The sequence below is a fragment of the Schistocerca piceifrons genome, chromosome 8, assembly GCF_021461385.2.
Source record: "Schistocerca piceifrons isolate TAMUIC-IGC-003096 chromosome 8, iqSchPice1.1, whole genome shotgun sequence".
Taxonomy (NCBI): domain Eukaryota; kingdom Metazoa; phylum Arthropoda; class Insecta; order Orthoptera; family Acrididae; genus Schistocerca; species Schistocerca piceifrons.
This window is the reverse complement of record NC_060145.1, coordinates 359,414,576-359,434,585: the sequence shown is the minus strand read 5'-3', so window position 1 is coordinate 359,434,585 and position 20,010 is coordinate 359,414,576. Positions and strand designations below refer to the sequence as shown.

At 46.5% G+C, this 20,010-nt stretch overlaps 1 protein-coding gene across 1 annotated transcript in view; it reads right to left on the bottom strand.

The window, feature by feature from the left end:
• Positions 1 to 20,010, bottom strand: part of LOC124711519 (aquaporin AQPAe.a-like) — a 51,675-nt gene that overhangs the window by 13,961 nt on the left and 17,704 nt on the right. The window contains exons 3-4 of the mRNA XM_047241641.1: positions 17,844 to 17,987; positions 10,769 to 10,975 (exon numbers count right to left, since the gene is read on the bottom strand). Coding sequence (XP_047097597.1) covers positions 10,769 to 10,975; positions 17,844 to 17,987 — 351 coding nt within the window. The remainder of the gene's footprint in view (positions 1 to 10,768; positions 10,976 to 17,843; positions 17,988 to 20,010) is intronic.

Sequence of the window (20,010 nt, the reverse complement as noted above, 5' to 3'; positions counted from 1 at the left end):
AATCAACACACGTGGGATAGCCAACCTCTAAATAATGTCCTCACTTTATGAAAACACCGATGAAAATGACTACATGGAGATCTCCAAACAACCACATTGTGGAATATCAAATTGATCATGTAGCGAAAACTAGAAAATTCTCATCAGAAATCATGAACGTGAGGGTACGCGAAGGTCTCGTAGAGTCAGATCACCATCTCTCACAAGTCAAATTCAGCTTCATACTTAATCCAAAGAAGTGCCGAAAATCTAAACTGCTGCGCATTAATCCAGAATACCTAAAAGAACATTCAGAGGAGTTTGTGCAATCACTAGATACCAACACGGAAACATGGGAAGAGCTTCTTGGAACCATCCAGCAGTCATCAAGAAAACTCGGTCAACCACGACAGAAAAGGAAACACAGGTGGTGGACCACAGACTGCGACAGAGCACTTGAACGACGTATTCAAGCCTGGAAGATTTGGCACAGCCATCAAACACCGGAGAATCGGCAGAACTTTTTGTAAACACAGAAGAAAACATCCAAAACAATCAGACAAATTAAACGTACGTACCATCACAAACGATTAGAGGAAATTGATAATGACTTTAAAAGAAACGAGAAACTTTTATAGGGCATTTAGGGAAGAACTAGCAACCTTCAAGCCACCCATTCTATGTTTTTGACGCCCTGATGGAACACTTGAGACGAACACAAAGGCCAACTATGAAATCCTGAAACAGCATTTCGGGAAGTTACACAACTGTGAACCAACAATAGTCAGACTTGATGTCCATGTTACGACCCCAAACCAGGATTCAACTCCACGTACGCGTGAGGAGTTGTGAAACGTTGCATCACATCTGAAAAATTAACAAAACATCAGGGGAAGACGGTGTAATTGCCGAAATGCTCAAGGTTTGAGGTGAACTCTTGACTGACAGCCTCAAAACTATCATTGCAAATACACTCCTGGAAATGGAAAAAAGAACACATTGACACCGGTGTGTCAGACCCACCATACTTGCTCCGGACACTGCGAGAGGGCTGTACAAGCAATGATCACACGCACGGCACAGCGGACACACCAGGAACCGCGGTGTTGGCCGTCGAATGGCGCTAGCTGCGCAACATTTGTGCACCGCCGCCGTCAGTGTCAGCCAGTTTGCCGTGGCATACGGAGCTCCATCGCAGTCTTTAACACTGGTAGCATGCCGCGTGGACGTGAACCGTATGTGCAGTTGACGGACTTTGAGCGTGGGCGTATAGTGGGCATGCGGGAGGCCGGGTGGACGTACCGCCGAATTGCTCAACACGTGGGGCGTGAGGTCTCCACAGTACATCGATGTTGTCGCCAGTGGTCGGCGGAAGGTGCACGTGCCCGTCGACCTGGGACCGGACCGCAGCGACGCACGGATGCACGCCAAGACCGTAGGATCCTACGCAGTGCCGTAGGGGACCGCACCGCCACTTCCCAGCAAATTAGGGACACTGTTGCTCCTGGGGTATCGGCGAGGACCATTCGCAACCGTCTCCATGAAGCTGGGCTACGGTCCCGCACACCGTTAGGCCGTCTTCCGCTCACGCCCCAACATCGTGCAGCCCGCCTCCAGTGGTGTCGCGACAGGCGTGAATGGAGGGACGAATGGAGACGTGTCGTCTTCAGCGATGAGAGTCGCTTCTGCCTTGGTGCCAATGATGGTCGTATGCGTATTTGGCGCCGTGCAGGTGAGCGCCACAATCAGGACTGCATACGACCGAGGAACACAGGGCCAACACCCGGCATCATGGTGTGGGGAGCGATCTCCTACACTGGCCGTACACCACTGGTGATCGTCGAGGGGACACTGAATAGTGCACGGTACATCCAAACCGTCATCGAACCCATCGTTTTACCATTCCTAGACCGGCAAGGGAACTTGCTGTTCCAACAGGACAATGCCTGTCCGCATGTATCCCGTGCCACCCAACGTGCTCTAGAAGGTGTAAGTCAACTACCCTGGCCAGCAAGATCTCCGGATCTGTCCCCCATTGAGCATGTTTGGGACTGGATGAAGCGTCGTCTCACGCGGTCTGCACGTCCAGCACGAACGTTGGTCCAACTGAGGCGCCAGGTGGAAATGGCATGGCAAGCCATTCCACAGGACTACATCCAGCATCTCTACGATCGTCTCCATGGGAGAATAGCAGCCTGCATTGCTGCGAAAGGTGGATATACACTGTACTAGTGCCGACATTGTGCATGCTCTGTTGCCTGTGTCTATGTGCCTGTGGTTCTGTCAGTGTGATCATGTGATGTATCTGACCCCAGGAATGTGTCAATAAAGTTTCCCCTTCCTGGGACAATGAATTCACGGTGTTCTTATTTCAATTTCCAGGAGTGTACATGGGAAAGACAAGTCATACCAGCAGATTGGAAAAATGCTTTGATTCACCATCTACACTAAAAGGGCAACAAAACCGATCCCAACAACTATTGAGGCATTTTACTCCTACCAGTCGCTTATAAAGAGCTCTCACGTGCTCTTCTCACCAGATTGGAACAACAGACAGAACATCGGTGAGTATCAGGCAGGCTTCCGCCCACAGTGATCCTGCGCAGAACAGATCTGGAACCTGAAGATGATACTGCAACACTGTTAGTCGAACCGCGCAGTAGTCAGCCTCGTAGATTTCAAGAAAGCATACGGCTCGATTCATCGCTCCAGTCTGTTGAATACAATTCGTGAATATGGTGTAGATAACAAAACTACTTCATTAATTGAGCAGACTTTAACAGACAACCTCAAAAGTAAAATTCATGGAAGAAGTTTCTGAACCTTTTCTAATTAGGACAGGAGTGAGATAGTGTGATAGGTTGCCCCCACTCCTCTTTAACCTGGTACTGGACAAAATTATCAAGACGCGGGAGAAAGAAATACCTGGAATAAATATGGGAACAAAGGACAAACGAATCAACATAAAATGCCTTGCTTTTGCTGATGACCTAGCAATAATTACGGGGACTCCCGAGGAAGCCAAACATGCCATCCAGAAACTTCATGAGATTGCCATCAAAACAGGACTCCAAATTTCTTACCAGAAAACACAATTCATGGACTCCAAAAGTTCAAATCTGAAACCACTTGCAACAAAATATAGTAACATCAAACAAGTGAAGTACTTCAAGTACTTGGGTGAAATGATCAGCAACACTGGTGACGAAAAAGTAGCTCAAAAAACACGAGCAGAATAATTACGTAAAGCTTATACAATGACCTGGAACACATACAATAAGAAATCGCTATCCACTCAAGCCAATCTACACCACTATCATACAGTCACTCTTCCAGAAGAGCTCTACGCAACTGAAATACCATCATTAACCACCAACATCAAGGACATTGAGAAAATGGAAAGGCATGTACTCTGGAAAATATTTGGACCCAAGATTCAAGATGGTATCTGGATGCGCAAAAGCTCTGAAGAACTGTACTCAAGGACTGAACGTTTCACGCCAGTTGCACGGAAAAAACGATTGAAATTCTACGGACATTTAGCAAGAATAAACACCTCTAGAATGACCAAGTAAACCTTCCTTATCATCAAAGGAACTCGCCAAACCAAGGCACGCTGGCTAACAGAAACCCAAAATGACGTCACGGAACTCAGTATTGACCCACTAGAAACAACACGGACTTTGTACAGACGGAAAATCAACTCTCATAAGTTAACGGCCAAAACCCGACGGAAAATAATCTGAAATTGAAAAACGCATGGACACAGAAGAGAGGCCCATAGTGAAAGGATGAGGACGTTTTGGGAAGAAAAGAACAAGAAAGCTAAGGAGAGCAGTGCTAAATAATGGTTCCGCGTGCTCCTTAGAGGGCGAAACGAATAAATAATAATAATAAATGTTAAATGCAATTGAGACAAAATATAGAAAATTTCTGAAAATTTTGAACAGTTTTTAGAATTTTTATGATTTTACATTTGATTCTTTTCCCCTCACTCTTCTTTACGTTTTACATTTGATTATGTTCCCTTCACTCTTCATTAAGATCCCTCATTCATTTGTTTGTGTCCTGTCTAACATATTAGTCTCGAGCATGCACCTCTTCACTGTTCCCCCAACAACAGACATTTCTGGATGGCTTCCATAATTTAAATTAAAATTTCCCTCCGTAAGCAGAAGGAGCCTACGTCTTCAATGATTATTTTTACTATTTTGTTTCAGTCCTTTGATTGTGCGTTAGTCTTATTGTAATTCTTCTTTAAATTTATTTTATTACGTTTGTCTCTGAGGTTTATCTGTAAGAGGTGCAAGTAGTGCAATGTCATCAGCAAAACAAATGTGTTTCAGATATAATCCTTTACAACGTAATCCTTTCCAATTTCTGAATGAGAACTAACTCTGAAGAATATTTTTGGTTATACGGTATCACATTCTTTCACAGCTTACCGGTAATTTCTCACTACCCTGATGATGACAGCATTGAAACTTACAGGGGTTGGACAAAAATATGAGAACACTGCGAGGAATGCATTCTTGAACATAAATGTAGATGCTAGCCAAGCATGTGGGTTGCGTTGTTGTATTTGACTAAGAACGGCACCTGTGCAATATACATAGTACGTTACAATGAGGGTCAGTCGTAATCAGAACAGTATTCTGTGTAGTCGTGAATGCATTATGTCGGCGATAAATGAATTCGAAAGTGGGCAAATTCTTGGTTCTAGTATGGTGAGTGCTTCCGTAACCGATGTAGAGGCGTTTCAGGGGACACCATAGCGAAGGTTTATACTGAATACAGGGAAAGACGAAACACGTCATCTGCTAAATCACAATGCGGACGAAAGTGTGTGTTCAGTGACTGTGACAGAAAATAGCGGACGACGGCTGCAAAAGTCACTGCAGATTTCAAAATCGTTCTCTCGAACCCTGACAGCACGAAAACAACACAAAGAGAGCACCATAATCTGGGAACTGCAAAGGTAGCTGGTATTCCAAAACCACTCATCAGTAATGCAAATACCAGAAACAGAAAAATATACATCTCAAGCCTTAAAACCTGGACTATTTAATAATGGAAGAAAGTTATTTGGTCGGATGAGTCTTGTTGCACACTGTTTCCACCTTCTGGTCGAATCTACGACCCAAGATTGAAAGTCGCATTACTGCCAAGGACTATGTTACAATGTTGTGTGATCACGTCCATCTAATGCTACAATGAAATTTTAACTCTGCAGCGGAGTGTGCGCTGTTATGAAACTTCCTGGCAAATTACAACTGTGTGCCGGACCGAGACTGGAACTCGGGACCTTTGCCTTTCGCGGGCAAGTGCTCTACCAACTGAGCTACCCAAGCACAACTCACGACCCGTCCCCACAGCTTATAATTCCGCCACTACCTCGTCTCCTACCTTCCAAACTTCGCAGAAGCTCTCCTGCATACCTTGCAGAACTAGCACTCCTGGAAGAAAGGATATCGCGGAGACATGACTTAGCCACAGCCCTGGGGGATGTTTACAGAATGAAATTTTCACTCTGCTCAGTTGGTAGAGCACTTGCCCGCGAAAGGTAAAGGTCCCGAGTTCGAGTCTCGGTTCGGCAGACAGTTTTAATCTGCCAGTATGTTTCATAACAGCGCACACTCCGTTTCAGAGTGAAAATTTCTTTCTGGAAACATCCCCCAGGCTGTGGCTAAGCCATGTCTCCACTGTATCCTTTCTTCCAGGAATGCTAGTTCTGCAAGGTTCGCAGGAGAGCTTCTCTGAAGCTTGGAAAGTAGGAGACAGGTACTGGCGGAAGTAAAGCAGTAAGGACGGGCCGTGAGCCGCGTTTGGGTAGTTCAGATGGTAGAGCACTTGCCAGCGAAAGGCACAGTTTTAATCTCCCAGGAAGTTTCCATTACTGAACTATATGAAATAAAATCGTCATAACGTCTGAACAGTTTGCGTTAGGATGTCTCCGCAGTATCCTTTCTTCCAGGAGTGCTAGTTCTGCAAGGTATGCAGGAGAGCTTCTGCGAAGTTTGGAAGGTAGGAGACGAGGTACTGGAGGAATTAAAAGCTGTGAGGACGGGTTGTGAGTCGTGCTTGGGTAGCTCAGGTGGTAGAGCACTTACTCGCGAAAGGCAAAGGTCCCGAGTTCGAGTCTCGGTCCGGCACACAGTTTTAATCTGTAATGATACAATGTTCGTTTCCCCATGGGTGATGCTGTGTTCCAAACTGACAGGGTCCTACCCACATAGTTTTCACCGCCCAGGTCTATTTTAGTGAGCACGAGGAGGAATTGTCGCATATCCTCAGGCCACAACAGTCACCATATGTCAATATTATTGAGCTATTGTGGCTTATTTTGGAGAGAAGGGTGCATGACCGCTATCCACCTCCAACACCGTTACCTGAGCTTGTCACTCTTTTGCAAAAAAATTCCCTTGAAAACCGCAAGGCGTCCGTATTTATCCGCTCTGAGGCGACTGCAAGCGGTTTGGAATGCCAACGGTTTTTCTACGCCGTATGCTTTTCCCATATTTTTGTCCACTTCCTGTATATTATAATGGAAGCTGCGGCGTTGATGCAAACATGTCCAGATATTGATAAAATACCAGTGGATCTCTCATTGGTATCAGGCAAAATATCACGGCAAAACCTACACAAGCTCGTGAATGAAATTTAGGGGAACAGTGGATGTTGCATCTCATTTGTAATTTAATATAATTATTATGCTCCCATAGAAAACGAAACGTGGCTAAATGCATTTGGTACAACGTTAGTGGTGTTAACTAGCAATCTACAATGCAAAACACTCATCTGAAGATGGCCGTTGGTTTTCAGCCGAAATATCGTGACAAGAAGACGACGTAATACGGCTGCAGTCCAGAAATTTCATGGAATACTCTTTGCCGGGAAATTTTCAAGAATCAAAGCAGATTAGTTGCTTCCATAATGTGTTGTGAATCGGCCACAACGAAAAATAAAGAAAAGTAAAAAAAGTTAGAGCTAACGTAGAGTTTTATCGACTATAGTTCTTCCCAAATAACATTCACGAATGGAATGGGGAAGAGGAGAAATGATAATGACAGCAGATATAACATCCGAGACGTTCTTTAAGTACCAGGTGTATGAAATGAAACAATGTGCACTAGACTGGTAACAGATAGAATGACCGAGTTAGCGACTAAGAAGAATCAGCGACATAAATGGCTAATAAAAGTAAAATGGACGGAAGAGACAATGGTCGGGCAAACACTGTGACATAATGTATCACCGAAAATAGTACTTGAAGGGATACTAAATGGAAATAATTCAGAGGCAGGCCTACTTACAAGTATATATGTCAGATCACTGATGATGTTGGAAGCAGAAATAGTTGAAGAGAATGGCTGGCAGGCAACGCGAATGGGGAATTTCACCAAACCAAGCTTTAATTTGATAATTAGAGCAGCAATAGCTGCTAATACGAGGTGCTACCCAAATTTTCAGATAGTCTGAATCTTGTGCAAAAAAGTCAGCATAACAACCTACTGCCACTACGCATTTCTAGTCGTGTCTTTCCACTGCCAGTCTTCCACGTGGCGCCAATGTGAGTGCATCGGTGTGAACACTATTGCCGGTGCCCTTGCACCGTGTTTTACCATGGTTGCGAATTTCGCAAAGGCTGACCTGAAACAACAATGGATCTTTATTAAGTTCTGTTTTAAACTCCACAAACTGCAGCTGAAACCCACTATAAAGCAAGGGAGTCTTTTGGTGAGCAATCTTTGAGCCAAGCATGAAGATTTGAATGATTTAAACGATAGCTGGGAGCCATGGTGATTAACAAAAACTTGGACAGACTGACATCATGCACAACTCCGGAGCTAGGGATAATGTGTATTAAATGATCTACAAAGAGAGACAATACCTGATGTTTGTGAGATCGTTGAAATCTCATATGAGACGTGTCAATGCATACTAGTTGATGAACTGAACATGAGACGAAACGCAGCGAAGTTAGTTCCTTGTTTTAAATCAATTAAAAGTTTGGTTTCAGGTGTATCGGTGAATTTTACTGGCAGGTTACTTACAGTAAAATTATGCTTAGGACTGTTGTAATACGCCTACCACCTCACCCCCAGCCCTTCCACTTAATGCTCTGTTACAATTATAAAAGAAATGTAAATATTAGAAAGGAATTGAAAGTATTTGATGTAAAGGAAAAGGATTGAAGAAAATAACAAAGGGGGATGTCCGTCCTGTTGCAAGTGGAGGTTTCAAGATTAGCACTACATTTACGCAATACAAGTGTTTGGAAATTCCCGCCACAAACTTCTAGCACTTGACGAGGGGAGTGAGTATATAATATTTTGAATAGGATACGTACCGATTCCTTGCTACAGCCGTTTGGAAACATGTTTGTTAGGTAGGTATGCAACAGAGTAGTCATGATGGGGGAGGGGGGTGCTTATTTCGGATCGGCTGATATCATATGACGTCTATCCTACCTGTCTGACCCTGTTCGAGCCTCATTCACGTGCCTTTGAGTATTACAGCAACATGGGTGAATACACGTTTGCAGAACACACCAATGTGATCCTTCTGTATGGCGAAGCTCACGGTAATGGAAGAGCTGCTTGTGGCTGTTACCAAGATCATTATCCACAATGTTCGACTCCATCGCATACCCTTTTTTGCTACAATTAAGCAACGGCTTCGACAAATGATACCCTCTATGTCGGCAGGAGTGGCTGTGGTGTTCCAGGGAGACGCCACGCGTCCGAATTGGGATACGTCGAACAATGTTTATGGAAACTGATTAACTTTCTTTTTTGTTTAGTGAAACTGTGACGCATGTGACGTACTGCGGCACGCCTAGTAAATTACTTGTAATAGTGCCTGCGTTACCAAAATGTTTTCAAATTGTTGCAGCATTGGTTCCTGTTCTCAATATTATGTACTCACTCCTCTCAACGAGTACTAAAAGTTTGTAACGGGAATTTCCGAACACCTTACACACACATCAAAAAACGTTTTGTATCAGCTCGGTTCCGAGAGTCCCGGAACCTGTACAGAAAATTGGAATAGAGAGCAACATAAACATCATATCCGCCCTTTTTATTGCTCATGAAAACCACACATTGCACCACCATACAGCGAAACCTTCAGAGGTCGTGGTCCAGATTGCTGTACACACCGGTACCTGTAATACCCAGTAGCACGTCCTCTTGCACTGATGCATACCTGTATACATCGTGGCATACTATCCACAAGTTCATCAAGGCACTGTTGGCCCAGATTTCACCACTTCTCAACGGCGATTCGGCGTAGATCCGTCAGTGGTTTGTAGGTCACGTCGTCCATAAACAGCCCTTTTAATCCCAGACTTGCTAGACAGGGTTCATGTCTGGAGAACATGCTGGCCACTCTAGTCGAGTGATGTCGTTATCCTGAAGAAAGTCATTCACAAGATGTGCACCATGGAGACGCGAATTGTAGTCCATGAAGACGAATGCCTCGCCAATATGCTGCCGATATGGCACACTATCAGCCGGAGGACGGCATTGACGTATCGTACAGATGTTACGGCGCCTTCCATGACTACCAGCGGCATATGTCGGCCCCACATAATGCCACCCCAAAACAGCAGGGAACCTTCACCTTGGTGTACTCGCTAGATAGTGTGTCTACGGCGTTCAGCTTGACCGGGTTACCTCGAAACACGTCTCCGACGATTGTCTGGTTCAAGGCATCTGTGACACTCATCGGTAAAGAGAACATGATGCCAATCCTGAGCGGTCCATTGGGCATGGTGTCGCGGTTGCAAAGATGGACCTAGCCATGGACGTCGGAAGTGAAGTTGGGCGTCATGCAGTCAGTTTGAAAGTAACACGACGACCTGTTATTGCACGAATTTCAACATGGTGGCAATGCTGTCAGGGTTCCTCTGAGCTACTGCAGTAGTAGTCCTTGGGCGGCCTGAGCGAGGCATGGCATCTGTCTCTCTCTGTATCTCCTCCATGTCCTAACAACATCGCTTTGATTCACTTGGAGACGCCTGGACACTTCCATTGTTGAGAGCCCTTCCTGTCACACAGTAACAATGCGGACTCGATCGAACCGCGGTATTGACCGTCTATGCATGGTTGAACTACAGACAACGCGAGCCGTGTACCTCCTTCCTGGTGGAATGAGTGGAACTGATCGGCTGTCGGGCCCCCTCCGTCTAATAGGAGCTGCTCATGCATGGTTGTTTACATCTTTGGGCGGGTTTCAAAATGTGTGTGAATTCCTAAGGGACCAAACTACTGAGGTCATCCGTCCCTAGACTTACACATTACTTAATCTAAGTTATACTAAGAACAACATATGCTCGAGGGAGGATTCGAACCTCTGGCGGGAGGGGCGGCGCAATCCGTGACATGGCGCCTCAAACCACGCGGCCACTCCGCGCAGCTGGGCGGGTTTACTGACGTCACTGAACAATCAAAAGGACTGTGCCTGTGATACAAAATAAACAGTCAACGTCTGTCTTCAGGAGTTCTGGGAACCGCGGTGATGGAAAACTTTTTTTGATGTGTGTATATTCTGCGAGGTAAAAGGTGCATTGGAAGACGGGCAAAAAATGGAAGGACCAAATGTAGCTGGAACAGGCCGAACAAGGGAAGAGGGGGAGGAGGGGGAGGAGGAGGAAAAGAAGAGAAAGAGGAAGGAAGAAGGAGAAGGCTAGTTTTCTGATTTTTACGAGGATCTTTAGGGAATTCTGGCGGCACCTGGTACACCAGTGACTGCAGGAGGCTGTGTGTTAGCCGGCTGGTGGACTTACCGCAGCGAGTGAGATGATGGTGATGTAGAAGCCGAACTTGAGCGGCGAGGAGTCGGTGTTGCGGCTGTTGCGGCCGTCCCAGAGGCCCATGCAGAGCAGCACCAGCACGGCCGTGGCGACGGCCTCCACCAGCAGCGCCTGCAGCGGCGTCAGCGGCGCCGCGGGGACCGTCGTGCACTCGCACACCACGCTGGCCGGCGTCGCCACCTGCGCAGCCAGCCCCCACCAACACACTCACCATCACACACGACCCCATCGTCAAGACTCGAAGACATTTTATGAAACACCCCTTGCAAATGTTTACGTGGTGGCTCATTCATCACAATGTCCGGCTTGAGCAATTATATAAACATATATAATATTCTTATAATAATTCGCTGTGTCAAAATACTCTAGTCACTTCAGTATGTTAACTGTAAATTGCATGATCAGATCCCTAGGAGGCGGAAGTGCTATGTGTGAGGTAACCATTGTTGTCTCCTTTGTTACTGTTCCGTATTCACTCTATTTTATATTGCTTCCTTTCCTCCTGATAAATATGTGGTTCAAATGGCTCTGAGCACTATGGGACTTAACATCTGAGGTCATCAGTCCCCTAGAACTACTTAAACCTAACCTAAGGACATCACACCCATCCACGCCCGAGGCAGGATTCGAACATGCGACCGTAGCGGTGGCACGGTTCCAGACTGAAGCGCCTAGAACCGCTAGGCCACACCGCCCGTCTGATAAATATATGAAGTTGTTGCAATTAAGATGTTGATTAAACATTTCAATACATAAGACAATTTCAGTTTCGATTACGAACATAATTTAATCGGTTTTTACCTCCTTTGGAGATTTACGTTCTTGTGGAGAAGGACGAAGAACGCGTTAAGGAGGCCGTGCTGCTGGAGGCATGCCTGTTAGATGTTGTTGTTGTTGTTGTTGTTTCCCCTCACCCCCCACGACCCCTTTGGTTCCTCACCCCGTGGTGGTATTCGTCGAAGCCGGGCTTGTTAACCCTTTCCCCAAAACTTTCTTTAGCAAACGGCCGCCTTTCACCTAACAGTTCATGTACTGTTTAAATATTCACATTACTAGTTTCAAAAAATCATGACCATCTTCGGATGCGACTATTAATCCGTAAACACTCTCGTGATGATACAGGGTAACAATTACTGAACCAGAATGAGATTTTCACTCTGCAGCGGAGTGTGCGCTGATATGAAACTTCCTGGCAGATTGAAACTGTGTGCTGGACCGAGACTCGAACTCGGGACCTTTGCCTTTCGTGGGCAAGTGCTCTACCATCTGAGCTCCCCAAGCACGACTCACGGCCCGTCCTCACAGCTTTACTGCTGCCAGTAACTCGTCTCCTACTTTATAAACTACACAGCTCAGATGGTAGAGCACTTGCCCGCGAAAGTCAAAGGTCCCGAGTTCGAGTCTCCGTCCGGCACACAGTTTTCATCTGCCAGGAAGTTTGATATCAGCGCACACTCCGCTGCCGAGTGAAAATCTCACTCTGGAAACATCCCCCAGGCTGTGGCTAAGCCATGTCTCCACTGTATCCTTTCTTCCAGGAATGCTAGTTCTGCAAGGTTCGCAGGAGAGCTTCTCTGAAGCTTGGAAAGTAGGAGACAGGTACTGGCGGAAGTAAAGCAGTAAGTACGGGCCGTGAGCCGCGCTTGGGTAGTTCAGACGTTAGAGCACTTGCCCGCGAAAGGCACAGTTTTAATCTCCCAGGAAGTTACCATTACTGAACTATATGAAATAAAATCGTCATAACGTCTGAACAGTTTGCGTTAGGACGTTCTAACTAGACGGTTGGCCGCGGGGCATGATGGCAATTAGTAAGCGCACGCATGGTTTAGTTTAGCGACGACGCCCACTTTCATTTGGACGGGTTCGTCAATAACCAAAACTGCAGGACTTAGAATCAGAATTTCCCAATCAAGAAGTCTCTTCACTCTCAACGGATGACTGTACTTCCCGGAATAATCTGTGCGACATTCCCTAATGGGACGGTGACTACCGAACGACACGTGAAGGTTTTGGAAGATGATTTCATCCCCATTATCCAAAGTGACGCTGATTTCGACAAGATGTGGTTCATGCAAGACGGAGTTCGACCCCATCGAAGCAAGGGAGTGTTTGATGTCATGGAGGAGCACTTTGGGAGCCGCTTTCTGGCTCTGGGATACCGAGAGGCCACTGGCATGGGCCTCGATTGACCTCCACATTCTCAGGACCTAAACGCATGCGATTCCTCTTTGTAGGCCTATATTAAAGACAAGGTGTACAGCAATAACCCTAAACCATTGCTGAGCTCAAAACAAACATTCAGGAGGTCATAGACAGCATCGATGTTCCGCCACTTCAGGGAGTCATGCAGAATTTCGCTAATCGTCTGCGCAATATCATCGCCAATGATGACAGGCATATCGAATATATCACAATCTAAATCCGAATATCTGTAGTGACGTTTACATGTTGAATAAAGTGTGCGCGCAACGTAGTTTGTAACTAACTTACGTTTTTTTTCTTATAGTTCAATAATTGTCACCCTGTATATAAACTCTAGTATATGTATACTAATCAGCACGGAAATGGTATAAAATGTTTCTATAAAACAGTCATACCATTACGTGGTAAAAGACAGAAATTAAATTATTACCATGTGCTCTTTATATTGCGCTTGTGGAAGTCAGGGGCACAGGAAACTGAAGGTGGTAAGATGTGTTGGGTGGACAAATGATACAGGTGATGCGCGTCGGTAAACAGCGCTCTCTGAATCAACTTATGTTTGCTATATGTAACTTTTAAACCTAATAAAAGCACAACCTAGCTTAAAAATAAAGGTTATAACATTTTGAAACTAGCACTATAAAAACACATATGGATATGCCAATGACTGTCATACCATAAGGTCATACTCCACATTGGCTGTTTTTATCCAAGTTAATACTGAAAGTTATATACTTTAAAAATGTGATATATGAAAGCCACCAAGATACAATAACCCCATCTGGAAATACTCTTTGACCTTGGCATAATACATTATTATATAAACATGTATAAGATCGCATGCTTCCACTTGGAAATGTAAGTTTTTTAAGCATGCAGATATGGCATTTCCTTTCAGCAAATGGATTAGGAGCACTAGATGCACGAATGTATTTAAAGTATGTACATCATAACTCTTTTTATACAAAATATTCATCCATTTTGAATTACTGCTAGTTTGATAGCAGTTACATATTTAATAAGTTGTGTGAAACACTATTCTCAAAAATTAAAAACAACTATTGATACTGTCAGGGTGACTTTTCTGGGTGTTAGTTGTAACTTTGAGGCACATGAGACATTGACAGATGGACTGAACCGTGTTAGTGCGTTTTAATACTAGGGTTGCGTCTTTATTGTGGCGGGAGAGGGGGGGTGGGGGGGGGGGGGGGCAGAACAGCTGAGGTCTTAAGCGACCAAGTAAATCGTGAGTTAAAATTAACTGTTTCCAGGGAAAACAAGCCGTGTTTCTCGAAATTAGTTGAGGCATTGGAGCCTAACGCTACTAGTGGCTGGTTAACATTACGATGAATAACGACAGAGAACCTCGAGAACTTCTCAAAAAGAAAGTAAGGAATTAGAAAGAGAAAATGAAAAAGTACAACAACCCCTTCCCCCTCCCCCTTTTTTTTAAAGGACGTTGGGAAGAGTTACTAGCACAATTAGTCTCCCCAGTTGAAAATGAAATCTTTTCCGCCACGTCGTTATGGCAAGAAGGGGAAGGAAGATTAGAGACGGAGCACAGACTCGGATTGTTTCAACGATGAGGAACGAATTTAGTCGTGCCCTTTCAAAGGAACCATCTCCGCACTTGCCGGAAGCGATTTAGGGAAATCACTGGCTAGGACGACGAATGCGTTCTGCATCCTGCTCTGTATCCGCTAAAGCCTCTGTTAGGTCAGATGACAAGCACTTGTTTAAGCATAAGCGGTTAAGAAACTGCCATTGCTTTGGAAAATGGGGCACGGTCAGTGACTGAGAGCAAAGTGGTGTGAGGTCACCGTTAACAGATGATGATGACTGAACATACTGTGCCCTAAGTGTACACTACTGGCCATTAAAATTGCTACACCAAGAAGAAATGCAGATGATAAACGGGTATTCATTGGACAAATATATTATACTAGAACTGACATGTGATTACATTTTCACGCAATTTGGGTGCGTAGATACTGAGAAATCAGTACCCAGAACAATCAGTCGGAAACGTGATGGTATGCATTTCTCCTCCTTAGGAGGAGGCATCACAACAACGTTTCACCAGGCAACGCCGATTAACTGCTGTTTGTGTATGAGAAATCGGTTGGAAACTATCCTCATGTCAGAACGTTGTAGGTGTCGTCACCGGCGCCAGCCTAGTGTGAATGCTCTGAAAAGCTAATCATTTGCATATCACAGCATCTTCTTCCTGTCGGTTAAATTTCGCGTCTGTAGCACGTCATCATCGTGGTGTAGCAATTTTAATGGCCAGTAGTGTAGTATAGTTAAAATTGTCTTTTCTATATCTATGTGTATATACAGGTACATACTCCGCAAGCCACCGAACTATGCATGGCAGATGGTGCCACGTACCACTACAAGTAATTTCCTTATCTGTTCCACTAGCAAGTAGAGCGAGCGAAAAATGATTATCTACACTCCTGGAAATTGAAATAAGAACACCGTGAATTCATTGTCCCAGGAAGGAGAAACTTTATTGACACACTCCTGGGGTCAGATACATCACATGATCACACTGACAGAACCACAGGCACATAGACACAGGCAACAGAGCATGCACAATGTCGGCACTAGTACAGTGTATATCCACCTTTCGCAGCAATGCAGGCTGCTATTCTCCCATGGAGAAGATCGTAGAGATGCTGGATGTAGTCCTGTGGAACGGCTTGCCATGCCATTTCCACCTGGCGCCTCAGTTGGACCAGCGTTCGTGCTGGACGTGCAGACCGCGTGAGACGACGCTTCATCCAGTCCCAAACATGCTCAATGGGGGACATATCCGGAGATCTTGCTGGCCAGGGTAGTTGACTTACACCTTCTAGAGCACGTTGGGTGGCACGGGATACATGCGGACGTGCATTGTCCTGTTGGAACAGCAAGTTCCCTTGCCGGTCTAGGAATGGTAGAACGATGGGTTCGATGACGGTTTGGATGTACCGTGCACTATTCAGTGTCCCCTCGACGATCACCAGTGGTGTACGGCCAGTGTAGGAGATCGCTCCCCACACCATGATGCCGGGTTTTGGCCCTGTGTGCCTCGGTCGTATGCAGTCCTGATTGTGGCGCTCACCTGCACGGCGCCAAACACGCATACGACTATCATTGGCACCAAGGCAGAAGCGACTCTCATCGCTGAAGACGACACGTCTCCATTCATCCCTCCATTCACGCCTGTCGCGACACCACTGGAGGCGGGCTGCACGATGTTGGGGCGTGAGCGGAAGACGGCCTAACGGTGTGCGGGACCGTAGCCCAGCTTCATGGAGACGGTTGCGAATGGTCCTCGCCGATACCCCAGGAGCAACAGTGTCCCTAATTTGCTGGGAAGTGGCGGTGCGGTCCCCTACGGCACTGCGTAGGATCCTACGGTCTTGGCGTGCATCCGTGCGTCGCTGCGGTCCGGTCCCAGGTCGACGGGCACGTGCACCTTCCGCCGACCACTGGCGACAACATCGATGTACTGTGGAGACCTCACGCCCCACGTGTTGAGCAATTCGGCGGTACGTCCACCCGGCCTCCCGCATGCCCACTATACGCCCTCGCTCAAAGTCCGTCAACTGCACATACGGTTCACGTCCACGCTGTCGCGGCATGCTACCAGTGTTAAAGACTGCGATGGAGCTCCGTATGCCACGGCAAACTGGCTGACACTGACGGCGGCGGTGCACAAATGCTGCGCAGCTAGCGCCATTCGACGGCCAACACCGCGGTTCCTGGTGTGTCCGCTGTGCCGTGCGTGTGATCATTGCTTGTACAGCTCTCTCGCAGTGTCCGGAGCAAGTATGGTGGGTCTGACACACCGGTGTCAATGTGTTCTTTTTTCCATTTCCAGGAGTGTATAATACTATGTACGAAGTTTCTCACATATTATCTCCGTCCGTCCTCCTTACGCGGACGTACGTCGGCAGCTGTAGAATCGATCTGCGATCGGCCTCATACGTCGGTTCTGTAAATTTCCACAGCAGTGCCTTGCGAAGAGATCATCGTCTTCCCACCAGGAATTCCCATTTGAGTTCAGGAAGCATCTCCGTAATACTTGCGTGCTGGCAGAATCTACCGATAACAAATCTAGCATCACGCTTCTGAATTGCTTCGATGTCTTCCTTTAATTGGAGCTGGCAGGGATCGTAAACACTGCAACGGTACTCACGAACTGGTCGCTCTAGCATCCTATATGCCGTCTCCTTTATAGATGAGCTACACTTCCCAAAATTCTACCAGCCTGACGTGCTCATTCCATTTCGTATCGCGTCAAGATCGACGAGGGAAGTCTCCATGGAGAGAAGGTCAGTGTTCATGCCAGAGTGAGAGGATGATCCTACTTATAGCATCGCTCAGGTCGTCTAAGGGCACAGATTTGCTAAACGCCTGAGTAGTAGGGTTGCAGCTTGCCATCTGCCGCAACTTTCACAGTGCACAAATGATACACTAGCATTTTCGGAAGAAGGAAGATTAGTGTTTAGCCTCCAGTGAACAACGAGGTCATTAAAGACAGAGCACAAGCTTGCATTGGGAAAGGATGGGGAAGGAAATCAGCCGTGATCTTTTAAAAGAATCGTACCGAAAATTTCCTGAAGCGATTTAGGAATATCACGGAAAAACTTAATATGGATGCCCGACCGGAGATCTAAACCGCCGTCCTCCCGAATGAGAGTGCAGTATGCTAGACACTGCGCCAAGTCCCACTGTAGAATTTTTGGGCAGAGGACATTGCTTTCACGGGAGCCGCAGCCAGCATGGACTGGATAGCCGGTGTCTTTCGGCAATGAGTCTGCAAGACTTCGTCGGCTAGGCAGCAGTGACGCACCAGGAGCAGGCCGAATCCGAGCACGGCGCCCACGCCCTCAGCCACCAGGTACACGAGGGCGGCCGCCACGTTCAAGTCGCCGCGCAGCACCGCACACAGCGTCACCGAAGGGTTCAGGTGCGCCACCGATATGTGGCCCACGATCTGAGGAGGAACAAAAAACAAATTCTAGAAAAAAAGACATGAACAGTGTACATTGGTGTAACACACTGAAGCGCCAAAGACACAGGTATAGACATGCGTATTCAAATACAGAGATACGTAAACGGTCAGAACACGGCGCTGCGGTTCGCAACGCCTATGTAAGACAAGTGTCTGGCGCAGTTGATAGATCGGTTACTGCTGCTACAATGGCAGGTTATCAGGTTTTAAGTGAGTTGGAACGTGGTGTTGTAGTCTGCGCACGAGCGATGGGGCACAGTATCTCTGAGCTAGATATGAAGTGGGGATTTTCCCGTACGACCATTTCACGAGTATATCGTGAATATCAGGAATCGGGTAAGACATCAAATCTCCGACATCGCTGCGGCCGTAAAAAGATCCTGCAATAACGGGAACAACGACGACTGAAGAGAATCGTTCAACGTGACAGAAGTGCAATCCTTCCACAAATTGCAGCAAATTTCAATGCTGGGCCATCAACAAGTGTCAGCGTGCGAACCATTCAACGAAATATCATCGATATGGGCTTTCTGTTCAAATGGCTCTGAGCACTATCAGACTTAACTACTGAGGTCATCAGTCCCCTAGAACTTAGAACTACTTAAACCTAACTAACCTAAGGACATCACACACATCCATGCCCGAGGCAGGATTCGAACCTGCGACCGTAGCGGTCACGCTGTTCCACACTGAAGCGCTTAGAACCGCACGGCCACACCGGGCGGCTGGGGCTTTCGGAGCCTAAGGTTCACTCGTGTGCCCTTGGTGACTTCACTCGTGTGCCCTTGGTGACTGCACGACGCAAAGCTTTACGCCTCGCCTGGGCCCGACAACACCGACATTGGACTGTTGGTAACTGGAAACATGTTGCTTGGTCGGTCGAGACTCGTTTAAAATTTTATTGAGCAGGTAGACAACCTCATGAATCCATAGACCCTCAATGTCAGCAGGGGACTGTTCAAGCTTGTGGAGCCTCTAATGGTGAGGGCGCGTGCATTTGCAGTGAGATGGGACCCCTGATACGTCTATACACGATTTTGACAGGCGCACGTACGTAAACATCTTCTCTGATCACCTGCATCCATTAATGTCCATTGTGCATTCCGACGGCCTTGGGCAATTCCAGCAATACAACACGTTCAGAATTTCTGCAGAGTGGCTCCGGGAAGACTCCTCTGAGTTTAAACACTTCCGCTAATTCCCAAACTCTCCTGACATGAACATTACTGAACATATCTGAGATGCTTTGTAACGTGCTGTTCAGAAGAGATCTCCACCTCCTCGTACTCATACGGATTTATGGACAGCCCTGCAAGATTCATGGTGTCAATTCCCTCCAGCACTACTTCAGACATTAGTCGAGTCCATGCCACGTCGTTTGCGGCACTTCTGCGTGCTCGCGGAGCCCTACACGATATTAGGCAGTAGTACCAGATTCTTTGGCTCCTCGGTGTACATATTCCGATATTCATTTTGTAGTTTGTGAAAGCATCGATTGCAATTTCGATGCACAACCTGGCTTTCTACTCACTTCGCTGTCGTTCCAGTTTTCACATTCATAATCGTGGCACAAAAATATTATCAGCTGTACGTTGCACAAAGTGCCTGTTTGCAGTAGTCTTAAAACAATATAATTCAGAGCCACGTAACTCAGCAGTCAATAAAATGAAATTTTTTTGCAGTGTGGTTCGATGAAGGACTGTAAAAAGTATTACAGCGTGTGACTTTTCATGTTTTTCCGACGGATCTGTTGCAAATACACTTTTCGGGTTTGCCTCTGGATCGTATTGTGTAACTCGCACAATATTTCATCGATGCAACTGCTCGACATCATCAGGTGGTGGTAGCTGCTGCTGTCGCTGCTGCAAGGCGCGACTGATCGGTCCGCCGGCAAATCCGAGAAACTCGTCTAGCTTGAAGGGAGAAACCACATGGCGCTATGGTTGGCCCGCTAGATGGCGCTGCCATAGGTCAAACGGATATCAACTGCTTTTTTCTAAATAGG